Source organism: Hippocampus bargibanti, linkage group LG04 (assembly GCF_051943395.1).
Source record: "Hippocampus bargibanti isolate YZ-2025 linkage group LG04, ASM5194339v1, whole genome shotgun sequence".
Taxonomy (NCBI): domain Eukaryota; kingdom Metazoa; phylum Chordata; class Actinopteri; order Syngnathiformes; family Syngnathidae; genus Hippocampus; species Hippocampus bargibanti.
This window is the reverse complement of record NC_142737.1, coordinates 28,136,676-28,160,951: the sequence shown is the minus strand read 5'-3', so window position 1 is coordinate 28,160,951 and position 24,276 is coordinate 28,136,676. Positions and strand designations below refer to the sequence as shown.

The 24,276-nt window shown below is 43.2% G+C and overlaps 1 protein-coding gene across 2 annotated transcripts in view; it reads right to left on the bottom strand.

The window, feature by feature from the left end:
• Window positions 1–13,943: 13,943 nt before the first annotated feature.
• The window catches only part of LOC148899611 (atrial natriuretic peptide receptor 3-like), a 39,343-nt gene continuing 29,010 nt past the window's right edge, over window positions 13,944–24,276 (bottom strand). Inside the window, exons 8-9 of one of the 2 annotated variants that reach the window (XR_016114766.1) lie at window positions 15,217–18,046; window positions 13,945–15,128 (exon numbers count right to left, since the gene is read on the bottom strand). Coding sequence is in view for 1 of the 2 variants with exons in the window: in XM_088994995.1 (XP_088851121.1) it covers window positions 17,935–18,046 (112 nt within the window). In the remaining variant the exon portion in view is untranslated. Of the gene's footprint in view, window positions 18,047–24,276 lie in introns of both variants that reach the window. The other variant, XM_088994995.1, reaches the window with a different exon arrangement.

Below are 24,276 nucleotides of genomic sequence, written 5' to 3'. Positions count from 1 at the left end.
TTATTTTAATGTGTCTTTTCTGGCAACCAGCCTTCCTCTTTGTTGTGGTCGATTCTGAAAAAGACATGGGACGGGGTGACAGGACCGTTTCCTTCCACTTGGTGTCGCTTCAGAACTATGTTTCGCTCATACCAGTCATGCATCTGAGCTCTTGTTGCCCATAAGGGATTTTTTTTTTAAATAAATTGGCATTGGAGCATTGCTAAAAAAATCATCTCCATTAAACTGGCCGCAAAATGGCTGTTGGGCATGAAATTTCAGAAAGTGACTGACACTGCTAAAAAAAGAGGGTGATGATCGAACCACATGACTTCAGTACGGCACGGTGAGGCGTGACGCATAGACCATGCGTTGCGTTCCATGCACAATGTACCAATCCAAAACCTGACCTGTTTCAGTGTGGCTCTAACCACGTATCTCTCATCTCATCTCATTTTCCGTACCGCTTATTCCTCATTAGGGTCGCGGGGGTTGCTGGAGCCTATCTCAGCTGTCTTCGGGCACGAGGCGGGGGACACCCTGAATTGGTTGCCAGCCAATCGCAGGGCACACAAAGACATACATCAGTCACTCTCACACTCACACCTTGGGACAATTTGGAGTGGTCTCTAACCACGTATCGTTTAACCATATTAAAACATTTCACATTTACATTAAAAACACAATTATAATTATATTCTTCTAACATGAGTAACATATTTTAATTCACCAAGTTTTTCATGACCTTAAACATGAGCAATGTTTTCACTCACCTGTACATGTATTATCGATGAGAAGGTTTCTTCAGCCGTCATCTGTACAAAAGTGAAGGTTTCGGACGTTTCGCCTCCTATCCAAGAGACTTCGTCAGCGAACTAAAGTCTGACTGGTCGTATCGGCCCCATTTATATATCCCTAATGTCCAGACCTAGTGGCGCCGGACACAGCTATGATAGGTCCCTACTCTCAGGTTGGGGGGGGCGCGGGACCCCCCCCTGTGGCCCCACTGATTGTTCCTACATTCCTGACTAACGATTGGCCTATTACCCCCACTCCCCCCGGTATCACCTCATCAGCATAACGACCCTCATCAGCATTGCGAAAGTTGCCTAACCTGTTTTGCCTGAGCAGGCTATTGTATGAACGATCCAAATTGAACCTCACACCACCCGACCGGTTTAATGAAGGATTTTGTTGTTTTATAAGAATCGCCTCTTTTACCCCCCTTTCAAACCATCTATGTTCTTTCGCTAAGATTTTAACCTCATTGTCGTCAAATGAGTGGTTAGTAGCTTTTAGGTGCAAATGTACTGCCGATTGAGGCCCACTAGTATTATCCCTGCGATGTTGATAAAGTCTTTTTTTGAGAATTTGTTGAGTTTCCCCAATGTACTGCTCTTTACAATTTTCATTCTTACAATGTATGGAATAAAATACATTACTTTGTTTTTCATTTGGTAGCCTATCTTTTGGATGCACTAATTTTTGCCTTAACGTGTTTATCGGTTTGAAATAAGTAGGAATTTTATGTTGCCAAAGGACTCTTTGTAATTTTTCAGAAACTCCTGCAATGTACCAAACTGAAACCGGATCACATCTGCCAATTATTAGAAATCTGCCTTAATACTACGTATTTTCAATTTCGGGAAAAATTTTATAAACAAATCCATGGTTGTGCTATGGGCTCACCAGTTTCACCCATAGTGGCTAATCTTTACATGGAAGAGATGGAGAAACAGGCCCTCACATCCTTCCCAGGGACAAAACCCCAACCTGAGAGTAGGGACCTATCATAGCTGTGTCCGGCGCCACTAGGTCTGGACATTAGGGATATATAAATGGGGCCGATACGACCAGTCAGACTTTAGTTCGCTGACGAAGTCTCTTGGATAGGAGGCGAAACGTCCGAAACCTTCACTTTTGTACAGATGACGGCTGAAGAAACCTTCTCATCGATGGACCACTCCTGTACGACTGAGAGCTTACACAGACGTACATGTATTATGTACGCAACTCTTTGCGTTTTTGATGTAGGGCGCTGTGTTAATTTCTACGAGTCACACGGTGAGAACATTGGCAGTCGTCAAACTCGTGCAATTGATGCCCACACTTTGAGATAAATAAAATGATACTGTCAATGTTACCTCAAATTTTTGATGAGCCTGAGTAAAATAAAAAAAAATGGTCTGGCAGTCGTGGCCATAAGTACGGGTGGTCGTAATTTGTAAATCGGATGTTACATGTACAGTAAAGTCTCGTTATATCGATATTCAAGGGAGTCCGAAAAAATATCGATATAACCGGGACTATCGATATATCCGACCCTGTTTGCATGTAATTTTCTCCGTGCGTGCATAGAAATAGTATCGATATAACCGGGACTATCGATATATCCGATATCGATATAACGAGACTTTACTGTATATATATTGGCCCTGATTATAAGACAATCCCCTCTTTTTCAAGACTCAAGTTTGAAAAAAATACTTTTTGAAACCAAATTAATTTTCATGCTGAAAATAATTACAATACATTTGAAAAAAATATAATATATTTGGGAGCAAAAGCATGTTACAGTATTTTGCCTCATTCAAAATCATGTCTGAACATTTAAACATGTAAACTAGAGTGTATATACATTTGTAAATAAATGGCTTCTGATATTTAGAAATAAACCGACCTATTGTGATAAAACAACAAACATTGCAATAACCGCTTCAATCACAAGTGCCAAAGTCAAGGCCCGTGGGCCAAATCTTGCCCGCCACATCATTTTATTCTGCCGGTGAAGGCAAATCAAACCTGTGAAATTCCATGATGCTTGCTAAAGTCCGAACCAAATTTTTAAATTGTCCCATGTCAACCACAATAACAGTCATTATTTTTTACCTCAGATTTGAAAACTGGTTATTTGTCAATTTGTTGTGCGCTCTATATGTAATATTTGAGGGGATAAAACATTCTAATGTCTTCCCAAAATTCATAAATGCCCTTGAAAGGAAACTGTAACTACAATGTGGCCCGCGGCAAAAAATGACTTTGACACCCCTGGCTTAAACCATCAAATTCGAACAAGTTCTTCAAAGTGGCCGCTGTGTGGACCATGAAAAGCTTTTCTCTGACTCTGAGCGTTTTTAGGTGATCTTTTTGAGCTCACGATCTCCGTATATTGCACTCGGTGACACCATATTTCGCAGCTGCCTTGCAATTGTTTAAACACTGCCTCATTTATCACTCTCATCTTGAAGTTTACATAACTTCTCAGATGCCGATTAATCTGGCCGAACTCCGAACCACTTCTCTCTTGATTGTCCCTACATTTCTTCATTTTCTGTTATGTCTTGTATTACGTATATATATATATATATATATATATATATATATATATATATATATATACAGGGAGAGGTTGTGGGATCGATCCCTGAGTTTGCATGTTCTCCCCGTGCCTGCATTAGTTTTCCCAGGGTACTCCATATTCCAAAAGCATGCATGACAAGCTGATTGAATACTCCAATTTCGCCCGATGTGTTAGTGTGAACAATCGTTTGTTTCTGTGTGCCCTGCGATCGGCTGGCAACCGGTTCAGGGTGTCCTCCACATATTGCCCGAAGACAGCTTGGATAGGTTGCAGCACCCTGTACCACCCTAGTGAGGATGAAGTGATTTGGAAAATGAAAGAATTAATCACATTTATTTTATAATTATACATTTATTTTCACATATACAGTATGTTATTGTCACGATCTGGTTGGCGACCAACGGGTGGCGCTGTCGGCCCCTCCGGCACCTGCACAGGTGTTGGTCGTTTCAATCCGTGGCAGACTGTCGCGTTCTGGTTGGTGACCAACGAATAGCGCTGACGGCCCCGCCCTCAGTTGCACAGGTGTTGGTCGTCCTCATCAGTGGCAGTTAAAAGGACTCCCAGCCCGACCATTCGGCGTTGGGTCATTGCATTGTACTGCAGTGTATTGTATTGCACTGAAGGTGTTTGTTACACCCTGTCAGGCTTGTTTCATCTTGGCAGATTTTTACTCATGGTTTTCTTTAATACTTTGTACTTTTCTGTTCAGAGGATTTTGATGCTTTAGATTTTGTTCCTGCTGACTTTATTTTAATACAATAAAAAATTTAATTCAAATACATCCTGCACAACCACCATCACCACCTTGCAAACCGTGACAGTTATACAGTAGAGACATTCTAAAGATGCAGTATATGGTCCATACTGTATATTCTTGTCCAAGAAGAGATCCCTTCTTTTTCTTTCCACTTTAATTCTTTTTTACTAGCTCCACACATGAACGTGCGGGGGTGGAGGAATTTGACCCGTTGTACAAACAACGTGGTGAACAAAAGGAGAAAGGGAAGCAACATGCGAGAGGACAGAGGCAGAGACTAAAGTGGTGTTTGGCAACTGTCGATGGATGGCACTGTGGTGTTGATGATGTGCTGACAATATCTTCCTTTTGGTTTGCTTGGTGATGACTGATTTGTATGGCTTGGATCGTTCCTAAGACGTGGGAGAAATAGCCTCCACTAAAGTGAAAGAAATTTTCATGAGAATCATTTATTGTGTAGCATTGTCTAACTCACAAAAACATGAAGTCATCTGTGTATTTAATTATGTAACAACCTCAAGAGCTTAACACATTTCTCATATTCTTTAACTTTAAAATATTTTAAAAGTAAAAAAAAAACACAACAGAATGAAGCTAACATAAACAAACACAAAAGAACACAGTTCCCCAAAACATTTAAATAGAAAGACTATTCTGTGTAAAAAGTATGGCTCTGGGTAAAGTTCACTTCATCTTGAAGCATGCTCTGAAGAAAAGTGTGCTGGTAAATGTTTGAATAGAATTTACTATTTACTAGAGCAGTCCAGAAAGTACGAGGCCACATTGTTGACATTTCCCAGGCACTTACTGTTGTGTGCGCTTTCTAAAAGGAAGCCACACGGTAATGTGAGGCTGAAAAAAATGTGCTTTTAATGCTCTCCTCACCAGGACTATTTATCGAGCATGCCACCTGCTGTATGTGGTGACAGGGTAGACCCATTAAATGAAAACAGTGTCACATTATTTTTTTTCTTGTTTTTTTTTTAATGAAAAGTAGGTGGTAGTGAAACGGGTTTGTGCGATTATGTAGTAGGACGTCTGGTTATGAACAAAAATTACTTTTGGCGAAAAATGATTCTGGTTTATTTTGGTTGATTGAATGAATAATCAAGCGATGACATCGCTGCAAAAACTTCGGTTTGTATTTTTATGATGACTGAGTCCCATTTAGCAGACTTCAATTAGCATGCACAATGCCAAACTACAATGACTTGCCATAAGACACTGTTTATGAATGCAATAATGCTGTCAAAATGTGCATGTGAAACAACATGATGCTATGAATCAAAATGAAAGAGAATGTGGGTCTTTGTGTCCAATTGAGACTGACGACTAAAAGTGCAAAATGAAAAAAGGGGTGGTGCTTGAGCAGGTGCCTTACAAAATGATGTTATGGCATGGCGTCACGACAGAGTTGTTTCATCAGAAGATGGCATACAAGCGATGTTTTTTACGATGCACGTTTGTGCAGCACCAGGATGTCTGTTCATAACATGAGCAAGAATACAACACGTAGGGCAAGAAAATCCAAATTAACCTGAGGAAAGCAATGGCCACTCTTACAATGGTACAATTGAATGCTGAAACTGTGATTTCAAGAAAGCATACTCCCAAATATTGCCCAAAAGAGTGTATTGTTGATTTTACTCACTGAACGCTCTTATTACTCAGTCGTCGCAACATATACAGAAATTATTGGTCTTAATACACACTACACTAGTTTTATTTACTTTATCCAAATGAATGAGAATTTATGATGTGACGTCATTTCATCAATGGGAGACAACACTCGATGTTGCAATGAACATGAAAGAAAAACCAGGCACTTGGGCTGGCGTAAGTCTCTTCTGAATCAATGTCACTTCAGACAGAGTTGGTATTGTGCATGAAGTGTGCAAGCTGATTTTCTTGGGCTGGCAGCAAGGAAAAACTGTTTCAATTTGCAGGATGAGGAAGCATGGGTGCGTGGTCTGAAGCTAATTAGGAAGTTTAAAGAGTGATTCTTCCTTTTTTTCTGTCGTCTGAAAGCATTGGTTTTGAAATCGAAACAAAAAGATAGAAGACAATCTGAGAGCAATAAATGAATCTGAATGTCAAGGCTATGACTTGAGGTTTTGCCTGAAGACCACATGAGAGTTAGCAGTATAATCCACACGTCTTTAAAACAACATGAAAAACAAGCACTTGCTAAGCTTTAAGAAGATGGCAAATACATCAATATCAACAATGCCCAGAAGGCAGGAGTGATGCCATCACAGTCTCTATGGAGAAGATTTCAAAATGAAAAGAAACAATGTCCAAATGTAAATCCTATAGAGCAGCGGTTCTCAAACTTTATTCAATGATGTGACAGCCAAAAATGTACCCCAAGCCAGCGCAACTCATTTTGGAATCCAGAGGGGAGCATGTGTACAGTGATCCCTCGCTACTTTGCGGTTCACTTATCGCGGCTTCAGTGCATTGTAGATTTTTTTCCAGGGGGAAAAAACATGATTTTTTTATTTTTTATTTTTTTATTAATGGCATGCAAATGTGCAAACAAACAAAGTAAAAGAAACAACACTGCAAACAAAGCAGAACAAAATCAAAGACACTGGCTTAGAAAGCTCATGGAGCATTCTGCACCATGAGCTGTTCTCTATTCTCAAAAAAAGAAAGACAAAAAAAAGAGAGTGCCAACAACTACCGATAACAATGTTCTTCTCTCGGAGAAAGTCTCCAGTAGAAAAAGACGCTACAGCGCAGAGGATTCAGGACAAATAGGCGCAGCAGCAAAATACTGTTTTACAACACCGTTCTTTAAACTATTAAAAAAGAGGTTTCATTTTTTGTTTCATTCTGCAGTATGTACAGTTTTGCATTGTAATTTTTTTTTTTTTTTGCCTACATTGTACTTTGCGGATTTCGCCTATCGCTGGTTATTTTTTTGCACTTATCTCCCGCGATAAATGAGGGTTCACTGTATTTGCATTTCTTTATAACTATTTGGGTATTTTGGAACAAAAAGTAACTTTAGTATCAGCATTGTGCACATAAAACTCGTTATTAATCCCAAGTGTCCTCCAGGTCTGTTCTAAAACAATTTTAAATGAAAAGAGAAACTGCTGGGGGAAAAAAACGATGAAATACAAAAAAACAGCTGCTTGTAACATTCTTCGGGTGAAGATGTTATTTGGAAACAGGCGACTGAGAAAAAATGCAGCAAAGGAAAAACGACATCAGTGTTTCTCAACATACCATTGAAAATAATTTCATGATTTCATCATCTACTTTCTATCTCATAAAAAGGTTCAGAGAATCTGGAGAAATCTCGGCATGAAAGCGTCAAAACTGAAAAACCAACATTGAGTGCCCCTGACCTATGATGCCTCAAGTGGCATTGCCTACAAAAACGCCATTGTTGCGGAACCCTTCTGAAAACCACAGGCAGTTAACACACTTCCTCGCTACGTACATCGATTAATGCAAGTTGACACTTTACCGTGCAAAGCGAAAGCCATAAATCAACAAGACTCTGAAATGTCGCCAGCTTTCCTGCATCCGAGCTTATCTGAGACAGACTGGCGCAAAGTGAGCCGTAGTCTCCTGAGTCCACATTTGGTAACTGAACAGCGACCGCTGAGAGGTCTGTGTTGTTTTTGTAGGAATTATTCTCATCTCATCTCATTTTCCGTACCGCATTCTTCCTAATATTATGAATATTATTAGAGCACTTATATGGTAACTACAAACATCCTCATAGATGAGAAGGTTTCTTCAGCTGTCATCTGTACTTCTTTGAAGGTGTCGGACGTTTCGCTTATCCAAGAGGCTTCGTCAGCGAACTAAGATTTGCTGGCAGTTTTGGCCCTATATGTATATCCCTACTGTCCAGACGTGGCGGTGCCAGACTCTGCTATGATAGGTCCCTGCTCTCCGGTTGGGGGGACGAGTCCTTTGGCAACACAAAATTCCTACTTATTTCAAACCGATAAACACTTTAAGGCAAAAATTAATGCATCCAAAAGATAAGCTGCCAAATGAAACATTATTTAATACATTGTCAAAATGAAAATTGTAAAGAGCAATACATTGGGGAGACTAAACAAATTCTCCCAAAAAAATTATTTATCAACATCGCAGGGATACTAGTGGGCCTCAATCTGCAGTACATATGCACCTAAAAGCTACCAACCACACATTTGACGACAATAAGATTAAAATCTTAGCGAAAGAAAATAGATGGTTTGAAAGAGGAATAAAAGTAGCTACAGTAAAGTCTCGTTATATCGATATTCAAGGGAGTCCGAAAAAATATCGATATAACCGGGACTATCGATATATCCGACCCTGTTTGCATGAATAAAGTAGATATAAGACTATCGATATATCCGATATCGATATAACGAGACTTTACTGTATTTTCATAAAAGAGCAAAACCATTCACTAAATAAATAAAATGAATAAATGAGGTTTAATTTGGATCGTTTGTACAACAGACTACTTAGACCACATAGGCTTAGATACAAGAGCAAATGGGGCAATCATGCCAATCATAGACCCCATAATCAAGCAGGACAATATAAATAATCAGTCAGAACAATCAAAGTAATCAGTGTAGCCTCAGGGAATAGTCCCGTGCTACCCCCAACCTGAGAGCAGGGACCTATCACAGCAGAGTTTGGCACCGTCACGTCTGGACAGTAGGGAGATTTATATATGGCCAAAACTACCAGCAAATCTTAGTTCATTGACGAAGCCTCTTGGATAAGAAGCGAAACGTCCGACACCTTCAAAGAAGTACAGATGACGGCTGAAGAAACCTTCTCATCGATGGACCACTCCTGTACGACTGAGCGCTTCAGAAACAGAAACAGAAAAACATCCTCCCTTTTATGATGCGGAATGACTTGGGGCAACACAACCAGTTGTTCCTCCATTTGTGTTTAGTAAAAGCGCAATCGACAAGTAGCTTCCACGTTGGCTGCCATGACATTTTATATTACAATTAGTCATCGTCGTGGCTCACTTTGATGTTGACGTAGCACATTGGCCTTGCAATTGTAAATTGGAACAGGATCAAGTTTGGCTGTTTCAACTCTTGGCCTTAAACCCACTCTTGTACCGCTTTGATTTAAATGTGGAGGAGCGCGCCTGTCTTTTAGCACACATCGCACGGTAATACAATAAGCCATCGTAATATTTTAGAGAACATCTGACTGTCAAATCTTTCCTGACTTTCATCAGGAGTGAAGACAAACCCTCAAAATAGGCCCGAACACTGTTCTGTGTGTACCACTTTGTAAAGAATGAATTGATCAATATACTTTATTTATGTATTTATTTATTGGGAAAAAGTATTTTTTTTAAATGGTGTGGATATATTTGGGTGATTCAACAAAAACACTGCAAGTAACAGAGTGTGCTGCAGTCAAGTCAAACAAACTAATGAAAGGAAGTATAAAGTAAAGAAGGAAGGAAGCTATTTCTTCCATAGCTGAAAGGGAATGCATTCCAGTAGTTGCAGATTGCCAGCTAGGCCGTGTAGAGTGTGAGCATTCTATCTGATAAAATGTTTTTGACGTCATTCAAATCAACAGACGGTGGCCAGATGGATGTTGTTCAAATCAGCATTCAACAAACAACTTTCAGATTGGTTTACAGGAAAATGGTTGATATGCTTAAAGGGAAATGGCTGATAGGAGGATTCTTTGTTGAGGCTTACCCTGAGTGACTTCTTCGGCATTGCATTGATTCCAATCAAACTAATGTGTGAGCGGAAGTCTGTCTCACTTCTTCTCCTGCCTGGCCAGTTGTTGGGCCATTCACAATTATTCAGTGAGGCTGGTGAACTTGCTTCAGCCTCCCCACCTTGTTCTTCTTCCACTTATCATTGTGTATTGGTGTGGCAGGGCTGTCGGCGTCTTCTGATTTGGCTAAAACCGACACAATGTTTACGGTGGTCTCATACAGGCTTTCCGTTTGCGTCACAAGCCACAATATTTTGTGCAGTTAATCATGATTTTAAAAAACACTTTTAACCTTATGTGAACATGAGAAACAAACACTGGTAGCTACAAATTTTGCTGTGTATTTTCATCTTATTTCAAGTTGTATCTGATGAAACAGGCTCTAATTTGAATACACAAATAGTTGTAAAATGAAGCCAGGATCCACATACTTTCTTCCAGAGTCACACATGATAAATTCAAGGGACCACTGCTGAACAACATGTGATGAACCTGTAAATGATACAGCATTGACCTCTTCAACCATAAGAGTCAAAGTCAAGGACGGGGGGCCAGATGTGGCCTACCACACCATTTTATGTAGACCAAGAAAGCAAATAAAGTTATTTAAATTCCATGATGCTTGCGAAAGTCTGAACTACAATTTCAAATTGTCATATGTACTCCATAACAAGAGTCATTATTCTTGACGCATGGTTTTAAAACTTGTTGTTCGTGTGTCATGCGTTGTGTCTGTAATATTTGGAGAGCATTAAAAATATATCTGATTTTACAAAATTCATAAAGACCCTCTAAGGGAAACGTAACTACTACATATAACTTGACAAAAATGAGTGGCGACAGATCTCGACGGACGACAAAAAAGAAGGAAGCTGGATCCAAAATACTCGATGGAGACAGTATAGTTCAGAAAGAGTTTTACTTAGACACGCAGGGAAAAACAAAAGGTAAGGCAACCGAACGGGAAGGCACGACAGCCGAGCGGAACCGACCTGCGTACTGTGGGTGACAGGAACATGGGATAGTAGAATACACCGGCGACAACCGAGTGGAAACGGGTGGCTTTTATAGCCAGAAGGCACAATCAATGGGATTGGAATCAGGTGAGCGAGCCCGGAGAGCAAGGAGGGGAGGGGCGCGCACCTGACGCCAATCAGGATGTGACAGAGTTTGACACCCCTGTCTTAGACCAATGTTAGGTATAATGATCGAGTCTCTTTATGAATATACTGTACATATAATTGTGATGGGACCCCGGTAGTCGAGTGGTTGGCGCGTTAACATTGCAGTGCAGAGTTACCGGGTTTGATTCCAGCGCCGACCTTCCTGCGTGGAGTTTGCATGTTCTCGTGCGGGGTTTTTTTCCCTGGGTACACCAGTTTTCTCCTACATTCCATAAACATGCATGGCAGGCTAATTGAACATTAGGTTGTCCCTTGATGTGAGTGGGACTGTGGATGGTTTTTTCGTCACCCTGTGCTCTGCGATTGGCTGGCAACTGTTTGAAGGTGTCCCCCGCCTACTGCCCGACAACAGCTGTGATAGGCTTCAGCATGACCCATGACCTTTACTATATGTGAGGATAAAGTGGATCAGAAAATGGATGGATGGATGGATGTGCAATATTTTATGCTTGATTAATTTCTGACTACTCTGAGAAGCCATGCTGATCAAGTCAAGTACAACTTTATTGTCAAATGGGCAGTATGTGCAACATATGGCACAGATTAAAATGTCTCCCTCTTAGACAACAAGACAACAAATATCATTTTAATAGCCACATGCACCTCATATTGCCGGTCGTAAGTTCATCATTTTTTGCATTTTGTTTCTTTTTTATTCATTCATCATTTATCCATCCATCTTTATCATTTTCTTTTCTTTATCATAGTCGGATGCTGTCACAGGCCTAAAACATGTACCTAGCAGCTGTTCGGCGACAGCGTGAGTAAAGCAATTATATGTGAGAAAACACGACTGGATGCATGATGTTTTCGCTCCTTCAGTGAGAAAATATCTAGAGGAGAAAGGACTCCCTGTCAAGTGTCTTCTTCTCCATGACAATGCCCCAGCGCATCCACCAAATTCAGAGGAGGAACTTCAGGGTGATCTTAATTTAATTAAGGCAAAATTCCTCCCTCCCAACACAACCCCTCTCCTGCAGCCTGTGGGCCAGCAAGTGATTACAAGCTTTAAAAAGCTTTACACAAAGGCTTTATTTACCAGAAGCTTTCAAGTGACAAATGACACCGGACTATCCCTGAGGGATTATTGGAAATACCATTTCAACGTGTTTCATTGTGTTCAGCTGGTACAAAAGGCCTGGCATGATGTTACCCTCCGATCATTGAAAGCAGCTTGGAAGAATTTGTGGCCCGCATGCATCCTTGGGAGGGATTTTGGAGGCTGTTTTGGATGAAATTGTTTCCATTGGACAGAACATGGGACTCGAAGTGGATGCGGATGATATCGAGGAGCTTGTTGCTGACCATAATGAGGTCCTCAACACGGAGGATTTGATTACCCTTCAAGAGGACAAGCAGCAGCAAGCCATCCAGGAGTTGTCTTATGAGGAGGAGGAGGAGATTGCTGCAGCATCAAGTGAGCGCATTAAGGAAATGTTGGCAAAGTGGAATGAATTGCAGGCTTTTATTGAACAGTTCCATCAAGAAAAGACTGTGGCTATGAGAGTCATCAACATGATGAACGATAATGTGATGCATCAGTTTCGTAAGACCTTACAACTCAGAAAGAAACAGGTGTCCATTAAGAGGTTTTTAATCAGCAAAAATGATGTGGAGTCCCAAAAGAAGCAAAGAAAAGAAGCCACACCAGAGGTTGAGTTACCAACAGTCCTTATGGAAGGTGACTTTCCTTCCATAAGCCATCAACGACCATAACAAAGGTAAATACAACTTTATTTTACAGTAGTTTATTTCTTTAATTACAGTCCTCATGTGATGTACCTCTCTTTCCAAACCTCCGACCTCCAATGCCATTCCATCAAGCCATCAATGACCATCACAAAAGTAAATAAAACGACTTTATTTTACGGTACAGTTTATTTCTTTAATTACAGTCCTTATGGAATGTGCCTCTTTCCAAACAGCAATTCCCTCTGACCTCCGATCTCCAATGCCATTCTATTAAGCCAACAATGACCACCACAAATGTAAATAAAGTGACTTTATTATACAGTGCAGTGTATTTCTTTCATAACAATACAATAGAACATTTGTTATACATAAAATAAGGTACATTGTGTTTAGTTTTAAAGGACAACCGACATCACTTTTTTGTTTCCTAACTGACATCAGTAAAACATTTTATAGCATCTTAAATACCCAAAACACGCTGTATGATATTTTTATTCAAATGCAAAACACCAATAAAAATGACTTAAATTGTCCAAAATCTGCAAAAAATGGAGCTGCAAATTGGGCATTTTCAGAAAGTCCTGCCCCCAGTTCGTGACATCACACACAGATTCAGAGAATATGCTTTCTTGTTACGCATCCATTTATGAATACGATTCAAATAGTTCTGAAGAGGAAAGCATACATGTTTGCAATCGATTAAAGAATTTATTCCCTGCCATTTTGAGGCAACATTGGGGGGAAATGTATTACCAAAAAAGAAGCAGAAGCTCCGTGTGAGGAAATTCCTTACATGGAGCTTGGTCGCCCTCTTCTGGCTCTTTTTGGTGCAACATGACATTTCAGACCAAACAAGTACAGCAAAATATAATGACGTGATGGAAGGACTGCTACAATGTGCCCTTTTTTCGGTCAGGGGCGTTCTTTCAGTGACGTCATGTACGGACTCGTCACCAATTCAAAAAAAAGACTTCCGGAATATTCAGTGCGAGTCTTAAAATGTAAAATATAGCTATATGCGCTGGAATCTTTGTAAAATACGCTCAGTAGAAGTCATTTGAAGCCATTTTACAAATTATGGACACAACTTGTCCGGAGACGTCCGTTGTCCTTTAAGCCTTATTTAGTTGAAAAATATATTTTATGGAACCTGGGAACGGATTATTCTCATTTCACTGGTTTCGTCTGGGCAAAACCTTTTTGGGATACACACTTTTCACCTTACACACTCTGTCTGGAAACCAATTAAGTTCGTAAGCCAAGGTCTCACTGTACTTTGTTTCACAATTTTTTTCCGATTATTGATATTATTATGAGGAGGAATATTATTCCATTTGTTTTTGATAAGTTTGATTATGGCATCTGTATTTGTTTTGATTGGATGAATGGCAATTATAACTTGGTAGTGTCTAAGTAGGTAGAGGGACAATTACGATGCTCAACCTGAAATGGGTGTAGCTGGGTTGGAGCAATGTTTTATTCATCAGTATGAAGCGCGGGTTTGCCTAGTGACTGTCTGTTTATTGTATGATCGACATGCCGGTAAGCCAAGCCTTTTTTATTGACGTTGACAATAAATATAATTGAGAATGTAGACAGTGAGTGAACATAAACGCCACAACTCGGAGCAAATGAAGGACATTTTTTTTGGGTAATAAAGTGTGCACCTTTAGAGGTGAATCCAAAGCCAGGGATACAGCCAGAGTGGAGAGGTAATCAGATTGGCTAATAAGGTGAAATCAGAGACAGGGATAGCACAATAGAAGTACAGTGAAACATTGGCTTACAAACTTAATTGCTTCCCAGACAGCGTGTGTAAGGCGAAAAGTGTGTATCCCAAAAAATATTTGCCCATAGGAAACCATTAAAATGAGAACAATCCGTTCCCAGGTCCCTGTAAAACATGATTTTCTACTTTCTAATTTTCTAAGCCTTAAAACTACACAAAATATACCTTATTTCATGTATAATAAATGTGCTACGGTATCATTATTAAAGAAATAAACTGTACTGTATAATAACGTAGTTTTATTTACCTCTGTGATGGTCGTTGATGGCTTGATGGAATGGTGTGGCCGGTTTCATCAGCATTAAACACTTAATGAGGAATGTAACGTTCTTCTTTCACCATCTTGAGGAATCATCCCTTGTAGGTGCTTTCTCAGTGATAATTGTAACGAGTTCCTCATCAATTGTGTTCTGTTTAGCTGGGTTGATAGCTTTTTGCATCAAGTGTACAGATGGCTTGTACGGGTTGTTTGTGGAGCCTGATTGATGGGATATTTTAACATTGCAGTCTACATCCTGCCTTTGAACTATCAAAGTTGAAACTCTCTCACTGTCTTCTGCGTTTCTCTTTAATGTTTAAACCACCCCCACGCACTGCTGCGTTCTTGACCAATCACGTGCCTTTAACCGAAGACTGGGGGCGGGGAATAGAGGACAAAAACACTCAGATGCCATTTTGTTGTAAGAAGAACGGGCTCGTTCGCGAACGACACATCACTCACCACAGCACTGGGTAGCTCCTTTAGCCAGAGACTATTACACCCGCGCTGCAAGAAGGAGAGGTATCGCCGCTCGTTCCTACCGACTGCTGTCAGGCTTCACAATTCTCAATGATCACATGTGAAAAAAGAAAAAAAACTGGACACTTGTAAATATGGGTTGTTGCAATATATCAAAATGCATTTCTTGATTCTGCACTATGTACAGTTTTTCTTATGAAACGGTTTTGCACATTTACATCTGCACAGTATACAGTTGACACTTTATTTTGTTATGCTTAGAATATCTTGTTTTCTATCCTTTCACCCCCACCCCAACCCCATCCCTTTTCAATTGCTGCTGTGGACTGCAAATGTCCCCATTGTAGGACGAATAAAGGTATTCTGATTCTGATTCTGATTCATTGAGGCAGCTCCGTGTATGAAAAAGTTTGTATGCCAAGCTAAAGTTCGTATACCAAGGTAAAATTTTCAGAAATGTAACGTTCGTAAACTGAAACGTTCGTAAGCCAAGGGGTTCGTAAACCGAGGTATCTCTGTAATCAGACGGGCTTCGGGGAGTGCTGCACTACTCCCCCGACCTTAGAGGAGGACCTATCAGAGCAGGGGTCTGGCACATGGACCTATCAGAGCAGAGGTCTAGCACGGCTAGGGATGTTTTCTCCACAAAAGCGAATCCTTCGGTCCATTCAACCTGAAGTGTGCAATACTCCTCATCTTTTTTTCTTTTCACCATTTTATTTGTCGGTCATTAATTTTGAGCTCATGACCAAATGGGCTTTTTCCAAAGGGGGAATTTACCTGTTTCTACAGCAATGGCAAAGTACACCAGTATCATCCAATCAAAACGAGCAGCCAAAAAAGCGAGAATATTTTGTTTTATCTGTGAGCCAGATGCAATCATCAAAAGAGCCATATATGGCTCGAGAGCCATCGGTTCCCGACCCCTGATATAGCGGATATGATATAGTTTGTAGGGCGGCCCGGTAGTCGAGTGGTTAGCACACCGGCTTCACAGTGCAGAGGTCGCGTCCCGGTCCGGCCTCCCTGTGTGGAGTTTGCATGTTCTCCCCGGAACCGTGTGGGTTTTCTCCGGGTCCTCCGGTTTCCTCCCACACTCCAAAAACATGCATGGCAGGCAGATTGACCACTCCAAATTGTCCCTAGGTGTGAGTGTGAGAGTGACTGTTGTATGTCTTTGTGTGACCTGTGATTGGCTGGCAACCAATTCAGGGTGTCCCCCGCCTCGTGCCCGAAGACAGCTGAGATAGGCTCCAGCAACCCCCGCGACCCTAATGAGGAATAAGCGGTACGGAAAATGAGATGAGATGAGATATAGTTTGTTAAAAGAAAATCACTGCCGAGCTTAGTAGACACCTGACGCGGATGCATGGGTCATATTTTTGTTCAGTGCACAAACCTGACTATCACAGCTCTAATTTCTTCATTTTGCTTTATTTTTTTTCCATTTCCTTCTCTACACCTTGTGATCAACTTGGGTCTAAGTGCGACAGGTTAATCATGGTCGACTCGTTGAGGACCCCAGCCTTAGATTGAGGACAATGAACAACCTTTCAAGAAAAGTCTACTTTATGAGACAATTTCAAGTTGTTTTTAAGTTAAAACAGTTAACAGACACAGTCAGACAGTTGTATGTGTGGCGAATACAGTGTTATTTATTTGTTGCAAGTTTTTTTATATTGATAAAGATTGATTGTGAAGTATTGTATTATATTGTACTATAGAAGTGATGAAGGTGATGTTTTGTAAGAGAAAGTTACTGCAGAGAAAGTTACTGCTTTTTAACTTGGTGATATCCTCATAGCCTTCAACGTAGGCCGCCTGAGAGATATTTTGTGCAAGTCATGGTTCACAGTAGACAATGCGTCTTGACAATAAAAACTCCATATTGACCTTACATGGTTAAGGAGCTTTCCCAACTCCTTCAATCCTGTCTCATTTATTGGACTCCAGGTTGATTACTTCTGACTCTGATTAGTTCATACCCCAAGCCATTAACTCTTTGAACTCTTTGAACTCTTTCAACAGTAGCCAAAATGGAACTGTATAGTGCCACTTAGCAGTTTTTTTTGACAACGATACTAGTGCAGCGTGTTCTACCGGAAACAAATTCCTTGTGTGTTCTACATACTTGTCAATAAAGATGATTCTGATTCTGATTCATTTGCTGAAAGATCCACATAAGCACAATGAAATGTTTATGTGGTGTGTTCAATAAAAAGACATGAAAACATATTATTTGTGAGGTATCAGTTCAAGCAGACTGTGTTTATCTATTGTTGTGACTTAGATGATGATTAGAACGCATTTTTTGGCTAATTCAGGCAGAAATCCAGGAAATTGAAAAGGGTTCACATACTTTTTTCAGCACTTTTCATGTGATTGTGTGTAATTGATTCTTTACAGCCATTAAATTGGGATACAATGTATGTATTACAAAAAAAAACAATTCTTTTCAAAATCAACCATCATAAAATGGACAAACAAATGTTTATCTGTAAAAAGTAAAATCTGAGTGGTGCTTTGACACAGTTACAGTTGTCCTGAGTCATAATACATTTGAAATGGAAACATTTGAAACAGCCAACAGTTAAAAACACAACATCATCTAATACTGAAAAAAAATCATCACTGACAACCGTAATCATCTCCAACTACACAGATGTAAGTTTGTTCCAAGAGTTTGGCTGCTGCCACTGACTAAGCAGTTGACAAGTTTGATCTGATGGAGTCCTCTCGTAACTGGCGGTGCTTCCTGCTGGTAGACTCTTCACTGTGTACCCGGCGCTCGATGGTAATCCTGTAATTTTTTCTAAAAGAGAGTAATTCCAATTTAAATACGTGTTGTCGCAGTTCCAATTGTCAGAAAATGTGAACATGTAGCAGTTGAGGAATGAGAACACACGGTCGATTGGAGTACGTCTTTATTCCAACTGCTAACAATGAGAAAAGTGAAGTAAAACCGAAACTGCAGTGAAATATATGTGACATAAACCCGCCCCCTCCTGTACACCTGCTGGGTGAGATGCCCGGTCCCAGTGCCCGCCACACAGCCCCCCCCAGAACACCCAGAAGGACAGTCAAGGCGAAAATCTTGCAGGGGGCTTGACCAGCCTGCCACAATGACTATGCAGTCCGTCGTTCAGTGGTAAAGGTGAAATTGCTCGGGCAGGTGATCCGGGTGAGAACTGAGTGGGGGAACGACACTCAACCCTGGCATGCCGCGGAGAGGCTGGAGGTTTTGGAGGGCGTCCGCGACGTGGGACCTGGGCCGGCGAAACGTCCTCGCCTGCAATTATGTGAGCCGGCTTGAGTCTGTCTATAGAAACGCCCTCCCTTCTCCCACCCATATCGAGCACAAAACTCTTTTCCCCGTGTTCGAGCACTCTAAACGGGCCATCATCCGGCGGCCGGAGGGGAGAGCGGTGGGCATCATGACGCACGAAGACAAAACGGGCTGACCTGAGAGCAGACGGAACGAATATTTTGGGGACGCCGTGGTGAAATGGTGCTGGAGCCAGGGGCTCCCCTGGCAAAAGGGGGAAAGAAGGTGCACCCGAAGCTTCAGGCAGGAATTCACCAGGGATGCGGAGTGGCTGACCGAGTACTAACTCTGCCGGAGCGGCGTTAAGGTCTTCTTTAGGAGCTGAACGTAACCCGAGCAGGACCCACGGAAGCCGGTCAACCCAGTTACCGTCCGATAATGCGGCCCGTAGCGCGGCTTTAAGTGACCGGTGGAAACGTTCACACATCCCGTTAGCCTGTGGGTGGTAGGCTATAGTGCGGTGTACCTGCACACCCAAGGACTGCGCCATGGCCGACCAGAGCTCGGACACAAACTGGGGGCCTCTGTCCGAAGTGATATCAGACGGCGTGCCGAAACGTGCGACCCAGGATGACAGAAATGCGCGGGCAATGTCTGTCGAGGTTGTGGAGGACAGGGGGACAGCTTCCGGCCACCTAGTGGTCCGATCGACCATAGTGAGGAGATGTGTGCAACCCTGCGAAGGAGGGAGGGGCCCGACCAGGTCCACATGGACGTGGTCAAATCTCCTGGCCGGAATCGGAAAAGTTTCTAGGTTCGCCCGGGTGTGCCTGTGGACTTTGGCGCGCTGACATGCCACGCATGCAGCTGCCCACTTCCTGACGTCCTTTCTTAACCCAGGCCAGACAAACTTGGCCCCAAGGACGCCAGGGTGTGAAAGGGAATGAATTGAATCAAAAATTCGCCGACGCCACTCCTGCGGAACCACGGGACGAGTGCGACCCGTAGACACATCGCAGAGGAGAGCGGGACCCCCTTCACACACTGCCACCTCCTCCAGTTTCAGGGCCGTGCCTGCTGCCTTGAGTTCGTGGATGTCCGGATCCTCAGATTGGGCCGTGGCCATCTCTGAGAAATCCACCCCGAGCTGGACTGGACAAACGATCGTGCGTGACAGGCAATCGGCCACAGGGTTACATTTGCCGGCCACATGCCGAATGTCTGTTGTGAATTCGGAAATAGCCGCTAGATGCCGTTGCTGTCGGGCCGACCATGGTTCGGTCACCTTGGACATGGCGAATGTAAGGGGTTTATGATCTACGTAGGCGGTGAACCGGCGCCCCTCGAGGAGGAAACGAAAATGGCGCATTGCAAGATAGAGTGCTAACAACTCTCTGTCGAAAACACTATACTTGCGTTCGTTATCTTGCAGCTTCCGACTGAAAAATGCAAGGGGCTGCCATTCGTTCTCCACAAGCTGCTCAACCACCGCCCCTACGGCAACATCAGACGCGTCGGTAATCAAGGCCACCTGTGCGGTTGAGATCGGGTGGACCAGAAGAGTTGCACCCGCAAGAGCCTCCTTGGCTCGTTCAAAGGACTGCACTCGTTGCGGGGCCCACTCGACGGGGTCATTAGCCTTCTTTTTTTCTCAAGGCGCCGTAGAGGGGTTGTAGGAGGTCGGCTGCGTGAGGAAGAAACCGGTTGTAAAAATTTATCATGCCCAAAAACTCCTGCAAAGCTTTAACTGTGGCTGGGCGGGGGAAATTCACCACAGCCTGCACTTTGGCGGGTAAGGGGATGGCACCCTGTGGAGAAATGCGGTGCCCCAAGAAATCGATCTTGGGCAAACCAAATTGGCACTTCACAGGGTTAACGATAAGGCCATGCACATCAAGACGCTTGAAAACCATCCTTAAGTGTGACAGGTGTTCCTCTGGTGAAGGGCTGGCCACAAGAATGTCGTCGAGGTAGACGAACACAAAATCTAGGCCTCGCAAGACTGAGTCCATCAGTCTCTGAAAGGCCTGTGCTGCCCCCTTCAGGCCAAAAGGCATACGGAGGAATTCAAAGAGGCCAAAAGGGGTAATCACCGCTGTTTTGGGCACATCCTCCGCCCGTACCAGAACCTGGTGATAACCGCGAACGAGATCAACTTTGGAAAAGATCACGGCTCCGGCCAAACGTGCGGAAAAGTCCTGGATGTGCGGAATTGGGTAACGGTCGTGTGTGGTTACATTATTAAGCCGACGAAAATCACCGCACGGCCGCCAAGAACCGTCACTTTTGGGCACCATGTGCAATGGTGAGGCCCACGGGCTGTTGGAACGCCTCACGATGCCCAAGCGCTCCATCGTCGCAAACTCCCCTTTCGCCATTGCCAATTTTGCCGTGTCGAGGCGACGAGCGCGGGCAAAAACTGGCGGGCCAACCGTGGGAATGAAATGTTGTACCCCGTGTTTTGTATCGGCATTGGAAAAGGCGGGTGTGGTTAACGACGGATAATCGGTCAGCAGGCGTTCATAAACGTTACCTGACGTTAAATAATTTGCGTGCGTCAACGCTCCAAGCCCTCCAGCCTCACATGGGAAAGTGGCGAAAGAGATGGCGTCGATCAAACGACGGTTAGCAATGTCCACAAGCAGTCCATGAGCGCATAAAAAATCCGCGCCGATTATCGGAACTGTAATTGAGGCCACAATAAAGTCCCACTCGAATTTTCGTTCGTGGAAACACACAGTTACCGACCTGGTGCCAAAGCTGGCGATGGGCGAGCCGTTAGCTGCGCGCAGGGGAGGCCCACATCCACCTGCCGTCTTGTCTGAGGCCGTGGGCGTCAGCAGGCTTACTTGTGCCCCGCTGTCCACCAGAAAACGTCTACCTGACGAGGAGTCTGTGATAAAAAGCAGCTCGCTTTCGTTGCCGGCACCCACGGCCGCTATTGGGTGCCGGCGCTGGCGTTTCCCGGAGCCTCGTAGGTGCAGGGTGGTGTGCAGCGTCGGGCCTTGGCGCCAAACCGCTGGTGGAAAAAACAGAGGGCTTTCTCGTGTCGCTTCCGCGTGACCACTCCGGCTACTAGGGTCGGGTCGATGTTCGCTGCCGCTCCGCCGAGGGGTTCGGCCGTCACGCTTTGCACGGCGAACCTCCGTGTCGCCAGCAGCACCCAGTCCGCTTCTTCAGCCAAACCTCGGTAGTCGCCGGTGGCTAGGCACGTCGAGTTGGCTAGCACGGCGCGCACAGAGGCCGGTAGCTGGCGAAGGAACACGTGGGGGAACAGGAATCCGCCATCATCCGAACCCAGTAGCGACAACATTTTGTCCATCAGGTCCACTGCTGTTCCGTCGCCGAATCCGGGAAGAGAAAGAAGCCTGTCTGCTCTCTCAGAGGCCGACAACGTGAACCGTCGGAGCAGCAGGTGTTTGAGCGCTGCGTATTTTTCGCTCGGTGAAGGTGCACGCAAGAGAGGCAGCACACGACGAGTCGTCTGTTCGTTGAGAGACGCCACGACCAGATAATATTTCGGCTCATCTGTCGTGACGCCTCGTAGGTGGAAAAGCGCTTCCACATGTTGGAACCACGAAGCCGGGTCGCTACTCCAAAACTCGGGCAGCTTCACTGCGTAGGCGGCAGCTGCGAGCTGAGGCGCCGGTCGTGGCGGCATGGCCGTGGAGGATATCTCTTCGTCTGCTGTCATGAACATTTTGAACGTCGGGGTCACCAGTGTAGCAGTTGAGGAATGAGAACACACGGTCGATTGGAGTACGTCTTTATTCCAACTGCTAACAATGAGAAAAGTGAAGTAAAACCGAAACTGCAGTGAAATATATGTGACATAAACCCGCCCCCTCCTGTACACCTGCTGGGTGAGATGCCCGGTCCCAGTGCCCGCCACAAACACGGTATATGTTAGGGATGCCGATACTATACACCAGGATGCTCAGCAAACTAGATGAAGAACACCACTTGGGTCACTCATACACACGCACGCACACGGATACGCATGCATGCTATGATGAGCAACAGTCATAACAGCCCTCGAACATGAGTAAAACAGAAAAATGAAGTAGATACAAGAGTTTGTCAAAAGAAAATCGCTGCCTATCTTGATAGAGATCTGACGCAGAAGCAGTGTATTAAATGTATGAACACCTGTGTACCGCTATAAAATGATTCTCTTGTCACTGCAGTTTCCATTTTGAAAGATTTCAATGTGAATGAAGATAGATTACAGCAGCTCTGATCACCAGCTACAATTGCAGGCAGCTGAACCCTAACAACTTCTGGTGATGCAGGTCAGGCGCTGCCGTAGAGCAACAGTGACCTGCTTTTTTTGTAGTTGTTGTTTTTTTTAATACTTCTTTGTGAAAGTGATAGGATGCTTAGCCTGCAGTATACACTAAGACAAAATAATAAAATGTCAATAACACGGAAACAGACAATTTTTTTCAATTTCCCCCGCATACTCCTCACGATCATTTTGGGACCATACAGTGGCACACCGCTTGATCAAGATTGACTGGTTGAGAACCCCTGGGTTACACCTGGTTTGATATTTTAACAGGTGCACTGAGTTTTTGCGCTGTCAAAAACCCATGTTTCGTGCCGTTGTGAAGATAAACACAGCAGGTTTGATTTGCCGCCACTCGAACAAACTCCCCTCAGTCTCTTTAAAATCGACAGAAAATAGGAACTGATTTTTTTGGAGTCCAAGCAGGAGAACTTTCAGCAGACCTCCACAGGCAAATGATGGAGATCACAGATTACTACTGTGAATTGGGCACTTGGAGGCCACCTTCCACCCCTATTGTGTGTGTCTTTATTTGACCACCTGCAATCCCTTCTCGCTATCTATGATATTCACAATTATGACAACAAGCACAGTGCGAATAATCTGTGATCTGAACAAATTAATCAACTCGCATTACCCAACCAACACGTATAGTTTGACATGATTTTACCAGGTTTAGGGTGACCCAAAAAGATGTGTACCCATATTTTATTCGATAAAAAATCCATTTTTAACTAATGTCTTTTCTGTTGCAAGATGTGAAAGGTGAACCTATGGATGATCGTTTGCAGCTATAGTTGCCCCAAAAATGTCTTAGACATGTCAGTAGAAGATATTCTCCCTGGAGACCTATTTTGCGACAAAATCGTACGAGAGTGAACAGATTCAGTTTCGAAAGCATCTCCATTATCGCAACTTTCCATCAAAATCATTATTTGGGTTAAGATGTTCAGAGAGCATGGGACTGTAGTGGACCTATGTTCTAAAGCCACACAGGGAATTTACTCAGGCAGGAAAAATAGTGCAAGGACAGACGAAAACATTACTGCAGTGAGGGACTGAGTACGACGCAGCCCTAGGAATCAGTGCATAGACGCAGTGAAGAACTCGGGATGACAAGGGAGTCACTGCGGCGTGGTTTTACGTTCGATCTGCACCTACACCCATACAAGATCCAAATAAAGCAAAAACTAACTGACGCTGACAAGGAAAAGCGAGTGACAATATGTGAATGGTTCTGTAATGTGCTTGAAAATGATGGAAACTTTCTTGAGATCATTTGGTTCTCAGATGAAGCCCAACAAAATGGTGGACATTTGGAACACATCTTGGGAAAGCCATAAATTGACTAAAAATTGACATAAATAGCTGAAAATCTGTTTAATGGTCTTCCATAAACTGAATAATGTGTGGTTGTAATTAAAATAAATAGCTTTTTAATCAAAGAATTTCACAATCACAATTGAAATTTTCATGGGTACGCATTTTT